At 44.4% G+C, this 14,959-nt stretch overlaps 1 protein-coding gene across 1 annotated transcript; it reads left to right on the plus strand.

Annotated features, from left to right (window-relative positions):
* Positions 1-5,352: 5,352 nt before the first annotated feature.
* Positions 5,353-6,643, plus strand: LOC311116615 (NLR family CARD domain-containing protein 3-like; the record flags this gene model as incomplete). The annotated part of the gene is made up of 3 exons (XM_084191678.1): positions 5,353-5,563; positions 5,984-6,575; positions 6,610-6,643. 3 exons carry the CDS (start codon positions 5,353-5,355, stop codon positions 6,641-6,643), a joined length of 837 nt encoding a protein of 278 aa, XP_084047804.1.
* Positions 6,644-14,959: the final 8,316 nt, after the last annotated feature.

The raw sequence follows: 14,959 nt of genomic DNA on the forward strand, positions 1-14,959 counted from the left end.
AACCTTTTTTCCATTTTCATAGTCCTGAAACAATATTAAACTAACACAACATTCCCTCCCTGTGTGTGTGTGTGTGTGTGTGTGTGTGTGTGTGTGTGTGTGTGTGTGTGTGTGTGTGTGTGTGTGTGTGTGTGTGTGTGTGTGTGTGTGCACTCCCTGGATGAGGAGATGTAATCTGATGTTTTGTCCACAGAAACCAACAGGAGAGATCAGAGTCAGAGATTCTCAGTGGTCAGTCTTCCCAGAGTCATCAAACAGACCTGGCCTCCATATTCAGTGTATGTGGTCCTGTTATGTACATTTGTTTTTGTTTACCTCAAGTAAAGGTGATCTGTCAATCATTCGTTAATGAGAAAGCATTTACATTTAAATTTTTACATTTTAGTCATTTAGCAGACGCTCTTATCCAGAGCGACTTACAGGAGCAATTGGGGTTAAGTGCCTTGCTCAAGGGCACATTAACGTCATTTAGCAGACGCTCTTAGCCAGAGCGACTCACAAATTGGTGCGTTTACCCTATAGCCAGTGGGATAACCACTTTACAATTTTTTTTTGGGGGGGGGGGGTAGAAGGATTACTTTATCCTATCCCAGGTATTCCTTAAAGAGGTGGGGTTTCAAATGTCTCCGGAAGGTGGTGAGTGACTCCGCTGTGGGGTGGGGGGGGGGGTAGAATGATTACTTTATCCTATCCCAGGTATTCCTTAAAGAGGTGGGGTTTCAAATGTCTCCGGAAGGTGGTGAGCGACTCCGCTGTGTGTGTGGGGGGGGGGTGGGGAGGGGGTAGAAGGATTACTTTATCCTATCCCAGGTATTCCTTAAAGAGGTGGGGTTTCAAATGTCTCCGGAAGGTGGTGAGTGACTCCGCTGTGGGGTGGGGGGGGGGGTAGAAGGATTACTTTATCCTATCCCAGGTATTCCTTAAAGAGGTGGGGTTTCAGATGTCTCCGGAAGGTGGTGAGCGACTCCGCTGTGTGTGTGGGGGGGGGGGGGGGTGGGGGGGGGGTAGAAGGATTACTTTATCCTATCCCAGGTATTCCTTAAAGAGGTGGGGTTTCAAATGTCTCCGGAAGGGGGTGAGCGACTCCGCTGTGTGTGTGTGGGGGGGGGGGGGGGGGGTAGAAGGATTGCTTTATCCTATCCCAGGTATTCCTTAAAGAGGTGGGGTTTCAAATGTCTCCGGAAGGTGGTGAGTGACTCCGCTGTCCTGGCGTCGTGAGGGAGCTTGTTCCACCATTGGGGTGCCAGAGCAGCGAACAGTTTTGCCTGGGCTGAGCGGGAACTATGCTTCCGCAGAGGAAGGGGAGCCAGCAGGCCAGAGGTGGATGAACGCAATGCCCTCGTTTGGGTGTAGGGACTGATCAGAGCCTGAAGGTACAGAGGTGCCGTTCCCCTCACTGCTCCATAGGCAAGCACCATGGTCTTGTAGCGGATGCGAGCTTCAACTGGAAGCCAGTGGAGTGTGCGGAGGAGGGGGGTGACGTGAGAGAACTTGGGAAGGTTGAACACCAGACGGGCTGCGGCATTCTGGATGAGTTGTAGGGGTTTAATGGCACAGGCAGGGAGGCCAGCCAACAGCGAGTTGCAATAGTCCAGACGGGAGATGACAAGTGCCTGGATTAGGACCTGTGCCGCTTCCTGTGTAAGGCAGGGTCGTACTCTCCGAATGTTGTAGAGCATGAACCTGCAGGATCGGGTCACCGCCTTGATGTTGGCGGAGAACGACAGGGTGTTGTCCAGGGTCACGCCTAGGCTCTTCGCACTCTGGGAGGAGGACACAGCGGAGTTGTCAACCGTGATGGCGAGATCATGGAACGGGCAGTCCTTCCCCGGGAGGAAGAGCAGCTCCGTCTTGCCAGGGTTCAGCTTGAGGTGGTGATCCGTCATCCATACTGATATGTCTGCCAGACATGCAGAGATGCGATTCGCCACCTGGTTATCAGAAGGGGGAAAGGAGAAGATTAGTTGTGTATCGTCAGCGTAGCAATGATATGAAAGGCCATGTGAGGATATGACAGAGCCAAGTGACTTGGTGTATAGGGAGAAAAGGAGAGGGCCTAGAACTGAGCCCTGGGGGACACCAGTGGTGAGAGCACGTGGTGCGGAGACAACTTCTCGCCACGCCACTTGGTAGGAGCGACCGGTCAGGTAGGACGCAATCCAGGAGTGAGCCGCGCCGGAAATGCCCAGCTCGGAGAGGGTGGAGAGGAGGATCTGATGGTTCACAGTATCAAAGGCAGCAGACAGGTCTAGAAGGACAAGAGCAGAGGAGAGAGAGTTAGCTTTAGCAGTACGGAGAGTCTCCGTGACACAGAGAAGAGCAGTCTCAGTTGAATGACCAGTCCTGAAACCTGATTGGTTTGGATCAAGAAGGTCATTCTGAGAGAGATAGCAAGAGAGTTGGCTAAAGACGGCACGCTCAATAGTTTTGGACAGAAAAGAAAGAAGGGATACTGGTCTGTAGTTGTTGACATCAGTGGGGTCGAGTGTTGGTTTTTTGAGAAGGGGAGCAACTCTCGCTCTCTTGAAGACGGAAGGGACATGGCCAGCGGTCAGGGATGAGTTGATCAGCGAGGTGAGGTAGGGGAGAAGGTCACCGGAGATGGTCTGGAGAAGGGAGGAGGGGATGGGGTCAAGCGGGCAGGTTGTTGGGCGGCCTGCAGTCACAAGTCGCAGGATTTTATCTGGAGAGAGAGGGGAGAAAGAAGTCAAAGCATAGGGTAGGGCAGTGTGAGCAGGACCAGCAGTGTCATTAGACTTAACAAATGAGGATCGGATGTCGTCAACCTTCTTTTCAAAGTGGTTGACGAAGTCATCCACAGAGAGAGAGGAGGGGGGGGGGGGGGGGGGGGGGGGGATTCAGGAGGGAGGAAAATGTGGCAAAGAGCTTCCTAGGGTTAGAGGCAGATGCTTGGAATTTAGAGTGGTAGAAGGTGGCTTTAGCAGCAGAAACAGATGAAGAAAATGTAGAGAGGAGGGAGTGAAAAGATGCCAGGTCGGCAGGGAGTTTAGTTTTCTTCCATTTCCGCTCCGCTGCCCGGAGCTCTGTTCTGTGAGCTCGCAATGAGTCATCAAGCCACGGAGCTGGAGGGGAGGACCGAGCCGGCCGGGAGGATAGGGGACACAGAGAGTCAAAGGATGCAGAAAGGGAGGAGAGGAGGGTTGAGGAGGCAGAATCAGGAGATTGGAGGGAGAAGGATTGAGCAGAGGGAAGAGATGATAGGATGGAAGAGGAGAGAGTAGTGGGAGAGAGAGAGCGAAGGTTGCGGCGGCGCATTACCATCTGTGTAGGGGCAGAGTGAGTAGTGTGGGAGGAGAGCGAGAGAGAAAAGGAAACAAAGTAGTGGTCGGAGACATGGAGGGGAGTTGCAGTGAGATTAGTAGAGGAGCAGCATCTAGTGAAGATGAGGTCAAGCGTATTGCCTGCCTTGTGAGTAGGGGGGGACGGTGAGAGGGTGAGGTCAAAAGAGGAGAGGAGTGGAAAGAAGGAGGCAGAGAGAAATGAGTCAAATGTGGACATAGGGAGGTTGAAATCCCCCAAAACTGTGAGGGGTGAGCCATCCTCAGGGAAGGAACTTATCAAGGCGTCAAGCTCATTGATGAACTCTCCAAGGGAACCTGGAGGGCGATAGATGACAAGGATATTAAGCTTAAATGGGCTAGTGACTGTGACAGCATGGAATTCAAATGAGGAGATAGACAGATGGGTTAGGGGAAAAATTGAGAATGTCAACTTGGGAGAAATGAGGATTCCTGTACCACCACCCCTCTGACCAGATGCTCTCGGGGTATGCGAGAACACATGGTCAGACGAGGAGAGAGCAGTAGGAGTAGCAGTGTTTTCAGTGGTGATCAATGTTTCCGTCAGCGCCAGGAAGTCGAGGGACTGGAGGTTGGCATAGGCTGGGATGAAGTCAGCTTTGTTGGCAGCAGAACGGCAGTTCCAGAGGCTGCCTGCGACCTGGAACTCCACGTGGGTGGTGCGTGCAGGGACCACCAGGTTAGAGAGGCAGCAGCCACGCGGTGTGGTGCGTTTGTGTAGCCTGTGCAGAGAGGAGAGAACAGGGATAGGCAGAGGCATAGATGACAGGCTGTAGCAAATGGCTACAAAAATGCAGAGGAGATCGGAAAGAAATGAGCTAAGCATCTGGGAGCGGAGAGAGCAGGGCCTCCCTCACCAAAAACTTCTACCTCAGAAACTAAAATTGTTTCACTGAACCACCCGAACAAAAACTCTCCCAACTTCCACCTTTAGAGATCGGAATTGTTGTGAACCACAGCGGTTCAATGTTTAAAGGAATAGACTCAACCCACTTTATTCAACTATGACACCATAGCTAACTAACAAGCTAGCATCCAATAACAATAACACACCGTATAGCACCAACCCTTGGTCACAACAAACCACCAATAGTGTGATAACACACTAAACAGATCATTCGTGTCTGTGTCAAGTTCCTTTCATGACGCAGCAATGATTAGACGTTGGCTAGCTAGGACAATTATATTGTATTTAGCTACTACCGTACAGTTAGCTGGTCGTGCTGGGTAGCTAGCAATGGCCACTGTGTTGACTTTGTTTGAAGAACGGCTAGCTGGCTAGCTTCGTGCTACACCCGGCACACAATGGCTATTGTGTTGACTCTGACTCTGTTCGAAAAAGCGGCTAGGTAGCTCGCTTCGTGCTACAGCCGGCACTGCCAAGACACAGAAACTACCCACAACAGCCCACGATGCCTAGCTATGACGCCGTAGCTAACTTGCAGGCTAGCATCCATTAACACAAAATTTAGCATCAATACTTGGTTACAACAAACTGCCAAGAGTGTATTAGCACACTAAACAGATAATTCAAGTCCGTGTCTAGTTCCTTTCATAACGCATAACGCAGCAAAAATTAAACGATGGCTAGGGCTACATTAACATTGGAAACAGCTCACCAGCGTTGCTAATCGATACCAGTAGCTACCCGCTAGCTAGCTAACACACTAAACAGATAATTAATGACCGTGTCTAGTTCCTTTCATAACGCAGCAAAGAAATTAAACGTTGGCTAGCTAGCACATTAGAAGGCACATTAACATTGGAAACCACTCTCCACCATTGCACTAAACAGATAATTACCAATAAACGTTCTCCGCTTCGCCGGTCTCCGCCGTAACAATACTTAACCAATACGTAAACAGTACTTACCTACAATAATTGCCTACGGAAACCTACAATAACTACCTAAATAACTACATAAATACACTACCTACCTACGATCTAAATACATGGTTTAAGCTTTACTCAACATTTAGTCTCTTGCTTAACTGATTTACTTGATTTATTTCAGTTGCTTGAAGAGAATATTATGACATTTGTGAAGAACGAGCTGAAGATGTTCAAGAGGATTCTTAGTCCAGAACTCCCAGAAGGCTTTGAGAGTCAGAAGCAGGATAAGGAAGTGGTGGATGCTGAAGATGAGAAGCAGGAGAGCATTGCCAGAGAGGGGGCTCTGAAGATCACACTGCACGTCCTGAGGAAAATGAACCAGAAGGAGCTTGCTGACACACTGGAGAAAAGTAAGAGCTGTCTGCCTCATGTTGAATGCTGTTTTAGAACATTTAAAAGCTGTAGCTAAAGTACAGCTAAAGTAGCTGTGTAACTCAGTGATATTGTAGCAGCCTTAACACAACACCTAGTGACCTCATCAAGTAGCAGCAGGGATGTGTTGTGTTGATTCATTTAGACAGAGAGAAGAGGAGAGACTGAGGAGAGAGAGAGAGAGAGAGAGAGAGAGAGAGAGAGAGAGAGAGAGAGAGAGAGAGAGAGAGAGAGAGAGAGAGAGAGAGAGAGAGAGAGAGAGATGCATTATGAAAAGATTTATACAGTCAGTTGAGCGAAATAATTATTATAATTTAAAATGTCATAACAGTCCTAGAATACTGTAGGCTTTAAATCAGACGTAATATTAATATCCTCTGTGTTATTTCTTCATTCAGATGAGCTTGCTGTGATTTGCCAACGTGAACTCAAATCTAATGTAAAGAAGAAGTTTCAATGTGTATTTGAGGGGATCGCTAAACAAGGAAACCCAACACTTCTCAATAACATCTACACAGAGCTCTACATCACAGAGGGTGGAACAGGAGAGGTCAATAATGAACATGAGCTGAGACAGATTGAGACAACAACCAGGAAACAAGCAAGACCAGAGACTGCAGTCAAATGTAACGACATCTTCAAACCCTTAACTGGACAAGACAAACTTATCAGAACTGTGATGACAAAGGGAGTCGCTGGCATTGGAAAAACAGTCTCTGTGCAGAAGTTCATTCTGGACTGGGCTGAAGGAAAAGCAAATCAGGATGTCCAATTTGTATTTTCATTCCCTTTTCGGGAGCTGAATTTGATGAAAAAGGAAAAACACACTTTGATTGCACTTCTCAATCACTTCTCAATGGAAACCAAAGAGTCAAGAATCTCCAACTACGACAAGTACAAAGTTCTGTTCATCTTTGATGGTCTGGATGAGTGCCGACTGCCCCTAGACTTCCAGAAGAACAAGATCTGTTGTGACATCACAGAGTCAACGTCGGTGGATGTTCTGCTGACAAATCTCATCAAGGGAAATCTGCTTCCCTCTGCTCTCCTCTGGATAACTACCCGACCTGCAGCAGCCAATATGATCCCTTCAGGGTGTGTTGACCAGGTGACAGAGGTACGAGGGTTCAATGACCCACAGAAGGAGGAGTACTTCAAGAAGAGATTCAGTGATGAGGACCTGGCCAACAGAATCATCTCACACATAAAGGCATCAAGGAGCCTCCACATCATGTGCCACATTCCAGTCTTCTGTTGGATTTCTGCAACAGTCCTTGAACACATGTTGAGTACAGACAAGACAGAAGAGATGCCCAAGACTCTGACTGAGATGTACTCACACCTTGTGGAGTTTCATACCAAACAGAAGAATGATAAGTATCTTGGGAAAGAAGAGACAGGTCCACACTGGAATAAAGAGAGCATTCTGTCACTGGGAAAACTGGCTTTTCAACAGCTTGTGAAGGGCAATCTGATTTTCTATGAAGAAGACCTGAATGAGGCTGGCATTGATGTCAATGACGCCTCAGTGTACTCAGGATTGTGCACACAGCTCTTTAAAGAGGAATGTGGGCTGTACCAGGACAAGGTGTACTGCTTTGTGCATCTGAGCATTCAGGAGTTTCTGGCTGCTGTATATGTGTTCCTCTCATTCATAAACAACAATGAAAATCTAATGGCCAAACCTCAATCAACGTCCAGTAACTTTTCTGTGAGGATCAGACACAAGCATAAAGTTACTGTCTACAAGAGTGCTGTGGATAAAGCCTTACAAAGTGAGACAGGAAACCTGGACCTGTTCCTCCGATTCCTTCTGGGCCTCTCACTGGAGTCCAATCAGAAGCACTTACGAGGTCTACTGACAAAGACAAGAAGCAGCTCACAGAGCCATGAAGAAACAGTCAAGTACATCAAGGAGAAGATCAGGGAGAATCCCTCTCCAGAGAGGTGCATCAATCTGTTCCACTGTCTGAATGAACTGAATGACCATTCTCAATGGAGGAGATCCAAAGCTACCTGTGCTCAGGAAGTCTCTCAGAAGAAGAACTGTCACCTGCACAGTGGTCAGCTCTGGTCTTTGTGTTGCTGACTTCAGAAAAGGAGCTGGATGTGTTTGACCAGAATAAATACTCCAGATCAGAGGAAGGTCTTCTGAGGCTGCTGCCAGTGGTCAAAGCCTCCAGAGCTGCTCTGTGAGTACATAAAATGACATTTAAGTACTAATCATCAGGAAGAAATATTCAGTTTAGAGAAAAATATATATTATAATATGTATGTAATATATTATATTATATTGAAAAACTTACTGAATCAATGCATTGATGTTCACATTAGTATAACAATATGACCATACAATTCTAGGAGACGGAAGATTAATCTATATGTTGTTTAAGAGAATAAACCAAATGCATATGCCATTGTCCTTCTACACTACTGGTGTTAAATTAACAGTGTGTTTGTGAAATCATGATGATCTCTTTGCAGGCTGTCATTCTGTGGACTCACAGAGAAAGGCTGTGCTTCTCTGGCCTCAGCTCTGAAGTCAAACCCCTCACACCTGAGAGAGCTGGATCTGAGTAACAATGTCATGAAGGATACAGGAGTGAAGCTGCTCTCTGCTGTCCTGGGGAATCCCCACTGTAAACTGGAGACTCTGAGGTCAGTATTCCTGTATCACTCAATGAACACACACTCATTGGACACACACACACACAATAATTAATTTAGTAGTGTTTAGAAACATGTTATCTACTGTTAATAATGATACATTAATTCATGTATATACAGTACCAGTCAAAAGTTTGGACACACCTACTCATTCAAGGGTTTGTCTTAATTTTTTCCATTGTAGAATAATAGTGAAGACATCAAAACTATGGAATAACAAATATGGAATAATGTAGTAACCAAAAAAAGTGTTAAACAAATGAAATTATATTTTATATTTGAAATTCTTCAAATAGCCACCCTTTGTCTTGATGACAGTTTTGCACACTCTTGGCATTCTCTCAACCAGCTTCACCTGAAATGCTTTTCCAACAGTCTTGAAGGAGTTCACACATATGCTGAGCACTTGTTGGCTGCTTTTCCTTCACTCTGCCGTCCGACTCATCCCAAACCATCTCAATTGGGTTGAGTTCGGGTGATTATGGAGGCCAGGTCATCTGATGCAGCACTCAATCCCTCTCCTTACACAGTCTGGAAGTGTGTTGGTTCATTGTCCTGCTGAAAAACCAATGATAGTCCCACTAAGCCCAAACCAGATGGGATGGCGTATCACTGCAGAATGCTGTGGTAACCATGCTGGTTAAGTGTGCCTTGAATTCTAAATAAATCACAGACAGTGTCACCAGCAAAGCACCCCCACACCATAACACCTCCTCCTCCATGCTTTACGGTGGGAAATACACATGCCGAGATCATCCGTTCACCCACACCGCTTCTCACAAAGACACGGCGGTTGGAACCAAAAATCTCAAATTTGGACTCCAGGCCAAAGGACAAATGTCCACCTGTGTAATGTCCATTGCTCGTGATTCTTGGCCCAAGCAAGTCTCTTCTTATTATTGGGGTCCTTTAGTAGTGGTTTCTTTGCAGCAATTCAACCATGAAAGCCTGATTCACACAGTCACCTCTGAACAGTTGATGTTGAGCTGTGTCTGTGACTTGAACTCTGTGAAGAATGTATTTGGGCTGCAATTTCTGAGGCTGGTAACTCTGATGAACTTATCCTCTGCAGCAGAGGTAACTTTGGGTCTTCCATTCCTGTGGCGGTCCTCATGAGAGCCAGTTTCATCATAGTGCTTGATATTTTTAACGACTGCACTTGAAGAAACTTTAAAAGTTGTTGAAATGTTCCGTATTGACTGACCGTCATGTCTTAAAGTAATGATGGACTGTCATTTCTCGTAGCTTATTTGAGCAGTTCTTGCCATAAATGGACTTGGTCTTTTACCAAATAGGGCTATCTTCTGTATACCCCCCTACCTTGTCACAACACAACTGATTGGCTCTAACGCATTAAGAAGGAAAGAAATTCCACAAATTAACTTTTAAGAAGGCACACCTGTTAATTGAAATGCATTCCAGGTGACTACCTCATGAAGCTGGTTGAGAGAATGGCAAGAGTGTGCAAAGCTGTCATCAAGGCAAAGGGTGGCTATTTGAAGAATCTAAAATCTAAAATATATTTTGATTTGTTTAATCACTTTTTTGGTTACTACATGATTCCATATGTGTTATTTCATAGTTTTGATGTCTTCACTATTATTCTACAATGTCAATAATAGTAAAAATAAAGAAAACCCTTGAATGTGTAGGTGTGTCCAAACTCTCGACTAGTAGTAGTGTGTATATATTCATATATGATATGGCAGGTTTCAGGACTCTGATGTAGCTGAAAATTTTGAAAAAATATATTTTCACCACCAAAGAATAGCAGTGTGGTTTTAATATGATTTGACTCTTTGCAGGCTGTCAGGCTGTCTAGTCACAGAGGAAGGCTGTTCTTATCTGGTCTCAGCTCTGAAGTCAAACCCCTCACACCTGAGAGAGCTGGATCTGAGTAACAATGACCTGAAGGATTCAGGAGTGAAGCTGCTCTCTGCTGGACTGGGGAATCCCCACTGTAAACTGGAGACTCTGAGGTCAGTATTCCTGTAGTTGGTCAACAAGTGATAACTGTTCACCAGATCCACATGTGTTTACCAGGCACACATAGTCCACACCATATGTGTTTGGACAGTGAAGCTTACAGTTTTAAATTTGGTGCTATGCTCCAGCATTTTGAATTTGAGATCAAATGTTTCATATTAGGCAACAGTACAGAATGTCACCTTTTATTTGAGGGTATTCATACATATCTGTTTTACTGTTTAGAAATGAAAGCACTTTATGTATCTAGTTCTCCCATTTGAAAAAGTCGTAATAATTTGTACATATTCACTTATATTGTATTAAAGTAGTCATAAGTTTAGTATTTGATCCCATATTCCTTACCTGCAGTGATTACATCAAGCCTGTGAATCTACAAACTTGTTGAATGCATTTGCAGTTTGTCTTGGTTGTGTTTTGGATGATGTTTTTCCCAATAGAAACTGAATGGTGAATAATGTCCTGTCATTTTGGAGTCACTTCACTTGTATTGTCAGTAAGAATAGAAGATGTTTCTGAACACTTCTACATTCATGTGGATGCTACCATGATTATGAATAATCATGAATGAATCGTGAATGATGATGAATGAGAAAGTTACAGAGGAACAAGGATCATACCCCCTCTGTTATTGGTAATGGTGAGAGGTTAGTATGTTTTGTTGTAGCCTCTGTAACTTTCTCACTCATTATTATTCATGATTCATTCATGATTTTTCTAAATCATGGCATCATCAGGATTCAGTTAGTAGTGTTTAGAAACATGTTATCTACTCACTTAGACAGAAAATTACTCCAGTCATCATCCACCATTCAGTTACTATCGGGCAAAACATAACCCAAAACACAACCAAAACAAACTGCAAATGCAACCAACGAGTTTGGGACCAAATACTAAACTTTTGACTACTTTAATACACTATGAGTGAATTTATCAAAATACTTATGACTTCTTCAAAAGTGGGGGACTAGATACATAAAGTGCTTTCATTTCTAAACGGTGAAACAGATATGTATTCAAATACCCTCAAATAAAAGGTGACATCATATACTGTCACCTCATATGAAACATTTGATCTCAAATCCAAAATGCTCGAGTATAGAGCCACATTTAAAATGTTAGCTTCACTGTCAAAATAGATATGGTGTGGAATGTATACTCAATACAATCTACCGTAATTTTCGGACTATAAGCCGCGCCTTTTTTCCAATTTTTCGACCCCTGCGGCTTATATAACGGTGCGGCTAATCTATGGATTTTTACAGCTAATGGCCACTAGAAGACCTCCTAAATCTATGGATTTTACAGGTTACAGTCCACCAACTTTAACTCTATGGGCTCTATGACTGGTCCGCGCCCCCCACCTTTAAGCGGCGGGCTCCAGCAGGAAAAGCTGGAGGCCGGAAAAGAGTGAGACGGGTAGCGCGCAAAAGTAAAAGTGGAACCGAGAGTGGTACGAGAGACAGAACGAGAGACAGAACGAGAGCAAGACAGTTTGTGCAAAGGAAGTTTTCATGCACAAACCCTCATTATGGAAAACAAACGTAGAAATGCATATGATGCAGCTTTTAAGTTAAAGGCAGTCTATCTGGCTGTAAAAGAAGGAAATAGAGCTGCTGCATGTAGCCTTGGCATCAATGAGTCAATGGTGAGACGTTGGAGACGCCAGCGGGAAGAACTGTCTCAATGCAAAAAGTCAAAAAAAGCTTTCAGAAGTAATAAAAGCAGATGGCCCGAACTTGAAGACTTTCTTGAAGATTGGGTGAACACACAGAGAGCAGACGGCCGAGGTGTTTCCACCGTGCAGATCCGACTGAAAGCTGAAACAGTCGCCACCGAAATGAAAATAGAAAATATTGAATGGCATCTCCTTTAAAGTCAACAAGAAAGGGTGGATGATAGCGTAATGAATGAGTGGCTGAATGAGTGGCTGAATGAGTGGCTGAATGAGTGGCAGAATGAGTGGCTGAATGAGTGGCTGAATGAGTGGCTGAATGAGTGGCAGAATGAGTGGCTGAATGAGTGGCAGAATGAGTGGCAGAATGAGTGGCTGAATGAGTGGCTGAATGAGTGGCTGAATGAGTGCTACGTCAAGCGCCCTGGAGGATTCTTTCGCCCCAAAAAAGCTTTGGTCGTTTTGGGCAGCATGAGGGCCCATATAACGGATTATGTGAAAGCAGCCATCAAGAGCACAAACTCGATTCCAGCTGTGATTCCTGGGGGCACAACGAAGCATTTGTAGCCACTCGACATCAGTGTCAATCGTGCATTCAAAGTGGCACTACGCGTTCAGTGGGAGGCGTGGATGACTAGCGGCGATAAATCATTCACCAAAACTGGTCGCATGCGAAAAGCAACTTTCGCTCAAGTTTGCGAGTGGATCCTGATAGCGTGGAGGAGTGTCAAAACATCCACGATCATTAACGGGTTCCGAAAGGCTGGACTGCTGCATGATGAAGAGGAGGACGCCGCCACAGCTGAGGCCCTTCAGAGGTTGTTCGATTCCGACAGTGATGAAGAGGAGTTCGTTGGTTTTGAGAGCGTCAACGAAGGAGAGAGGAGAGTGGCTGACGAAGCCACCCTGAGCCTGTTCGTTTCCGACACTGAAGATGAGGACTTTGGTGGTTTTAGTACGCAGGAAGAAGACGGAGATGAGGATTAATGACTTGACTTTTCTGGTTACAGCCGTGTACTGCACCTTAGCCTAAAAGATGAAGACAAGGATTAATGACTTTTCTGGTAGGCTGATTACCGTATATTTTAAGCAGCCGTGTTGCTGCAACTTTAGGCTTACGCGCTTACTGTCGTGTTACAGGCACTTTATTTTGCACTTTAAAAAAAAACACATTTAATTTAGCCATTGATATTGCCTCGTCAAGCGCTGTAAGCTTTGTTTTTTGTTATGGTACTACTGTAGGCTATAATGTAGATAAATATTCAAAGATGTGCACACTTTTTCAAGGTTTTTCAAAAATAACCAAAGTTAAGTGGTTAAATGATTGTGACGCTATTAACAAATGTTGCTGGAATACGTTATGCAAATATGCAACTTGTTTGTTGAAATGTTAATAAATGGGAGCTTCCTCAAGCAGCCATCTCTTTCCCGACAATCCCCTCTGTGCACGAACCCTTACATTTGGTAATTAAACATTAAAACACCTGCGGCTTATAGTCCAGTGCGGCTTATAGTGCGGAAAATACGGGTAAATCTGATACCTCACTGTCTGTCTTTTGACTGATACTGCTTTTTAAACTGCTCTGGTCAGTCTACTCAAATATTCGTACTATACCTGTTTCTCTCTACAAGCAATAATATGAACATTTCTAATAATGATACATTCATTTATGAATGGATATGGTGGGTTTCAGGACACTAATATATCTGAATATGTTGTAAAAATATACTGCCACAATTTTCACCACCAAAGAATAGCAGTGTGGTTTTAATATGATTTGACTCTTTGCAGGCTGTCAGGCTGTCTAGTCACAGAGGAAGGCTGTGCTTCTCTGGTCTCAGCTCTGAAGTCAAACCCCTCACACCTATCTATTTCTCCCATTTGAAAAAGTCGTAATAATTTGGACATATTCACTTAAATTCTATTAAAGTAGTCATACGTTTAGTATTTGATAACATATTCCTTACCCACAGTGATTACATCAAGCTTGTGATTCTATAAACTTGTTGAATGCATTTGCAGTTTGTTTTGGTTCACACACACTGGACACACTCACACACTGGACACACACTGGACACACACACACACTGGTCACACACACACACGCACACACACTTGACACACACTGGACACACACACACACACACATTTGACACACTCACACACACTGGACACTCACACAACCTGGACACACACACACACACACTGGACACACACACACACACACACACACACACACACACACACACTGGACACACAAACAACCTGGACACACACACACACACTGTACACACACACATTGGACACAGGCACACACTGGACACACAAACACACTGGACACACACACACGCTGGACACACACGCTGTACACACACACATTGGACACAGGCACACACTGGACACACAAACACACACACTAGGATTAGTTTAGTCAAATGTTTAGTATTTGGTACCATATTCCTTGCCTGTGGTGATTACATCAGGCGTGTGATTCTACAAACTTGTTGAATGCATTTGCAGATTGTTTTAGTTGTGTTTTAGATGATGTTTTTCCCAATAGAAACTGAATGGTGAATAATGTCATGTCATTTTGGAGTCACTTCACTTGTATTGTCAGTAAAATAGAAGATGTTTCTGAACACTTCTACATTCATGTGGATGCTACCATGATTATGAATAATCATGAATGAATCGTGAATGATGATGAATGAGAAAGTTACAGAGGCACAAAGATTATACCCCCTCTGTTATTGGTAATGGTGAGAGGTTAGCATGTTTTGTTGTAGCCTCTGTAACTTTCTCACTCATTATTATTCATGATTCATTCATGATCTTTCTTAATCATGTCATCATCAGGATTAATTTAGTAGTGTTTAGAAACATGTTATCTACTCTCTTAGACAGAAAATTACTCCAGTCATCACCCCACCATTCAGTTACTATCGGGCAAAACATAACCCAAAACACAACCAAAACAAACTGCAAATGCAACCAACAAGTTTGGGAAAAAATACTAAACTTTTGACTACTTTAATACACTATAAT

This window comes from Coregonus lavaretus, assembly GCF_964263955.1.
Source record: "Coregonus lavaretus genome assembly, contig: HAP1_SCAFFOLD_228, whole genome shotgun sequence".
NCBI lineage: Eukaryota > Metazoa > Chordata > Actinopteri > Salmoniformes > Salmonidae > Coregonus > Coregonus lavaretus.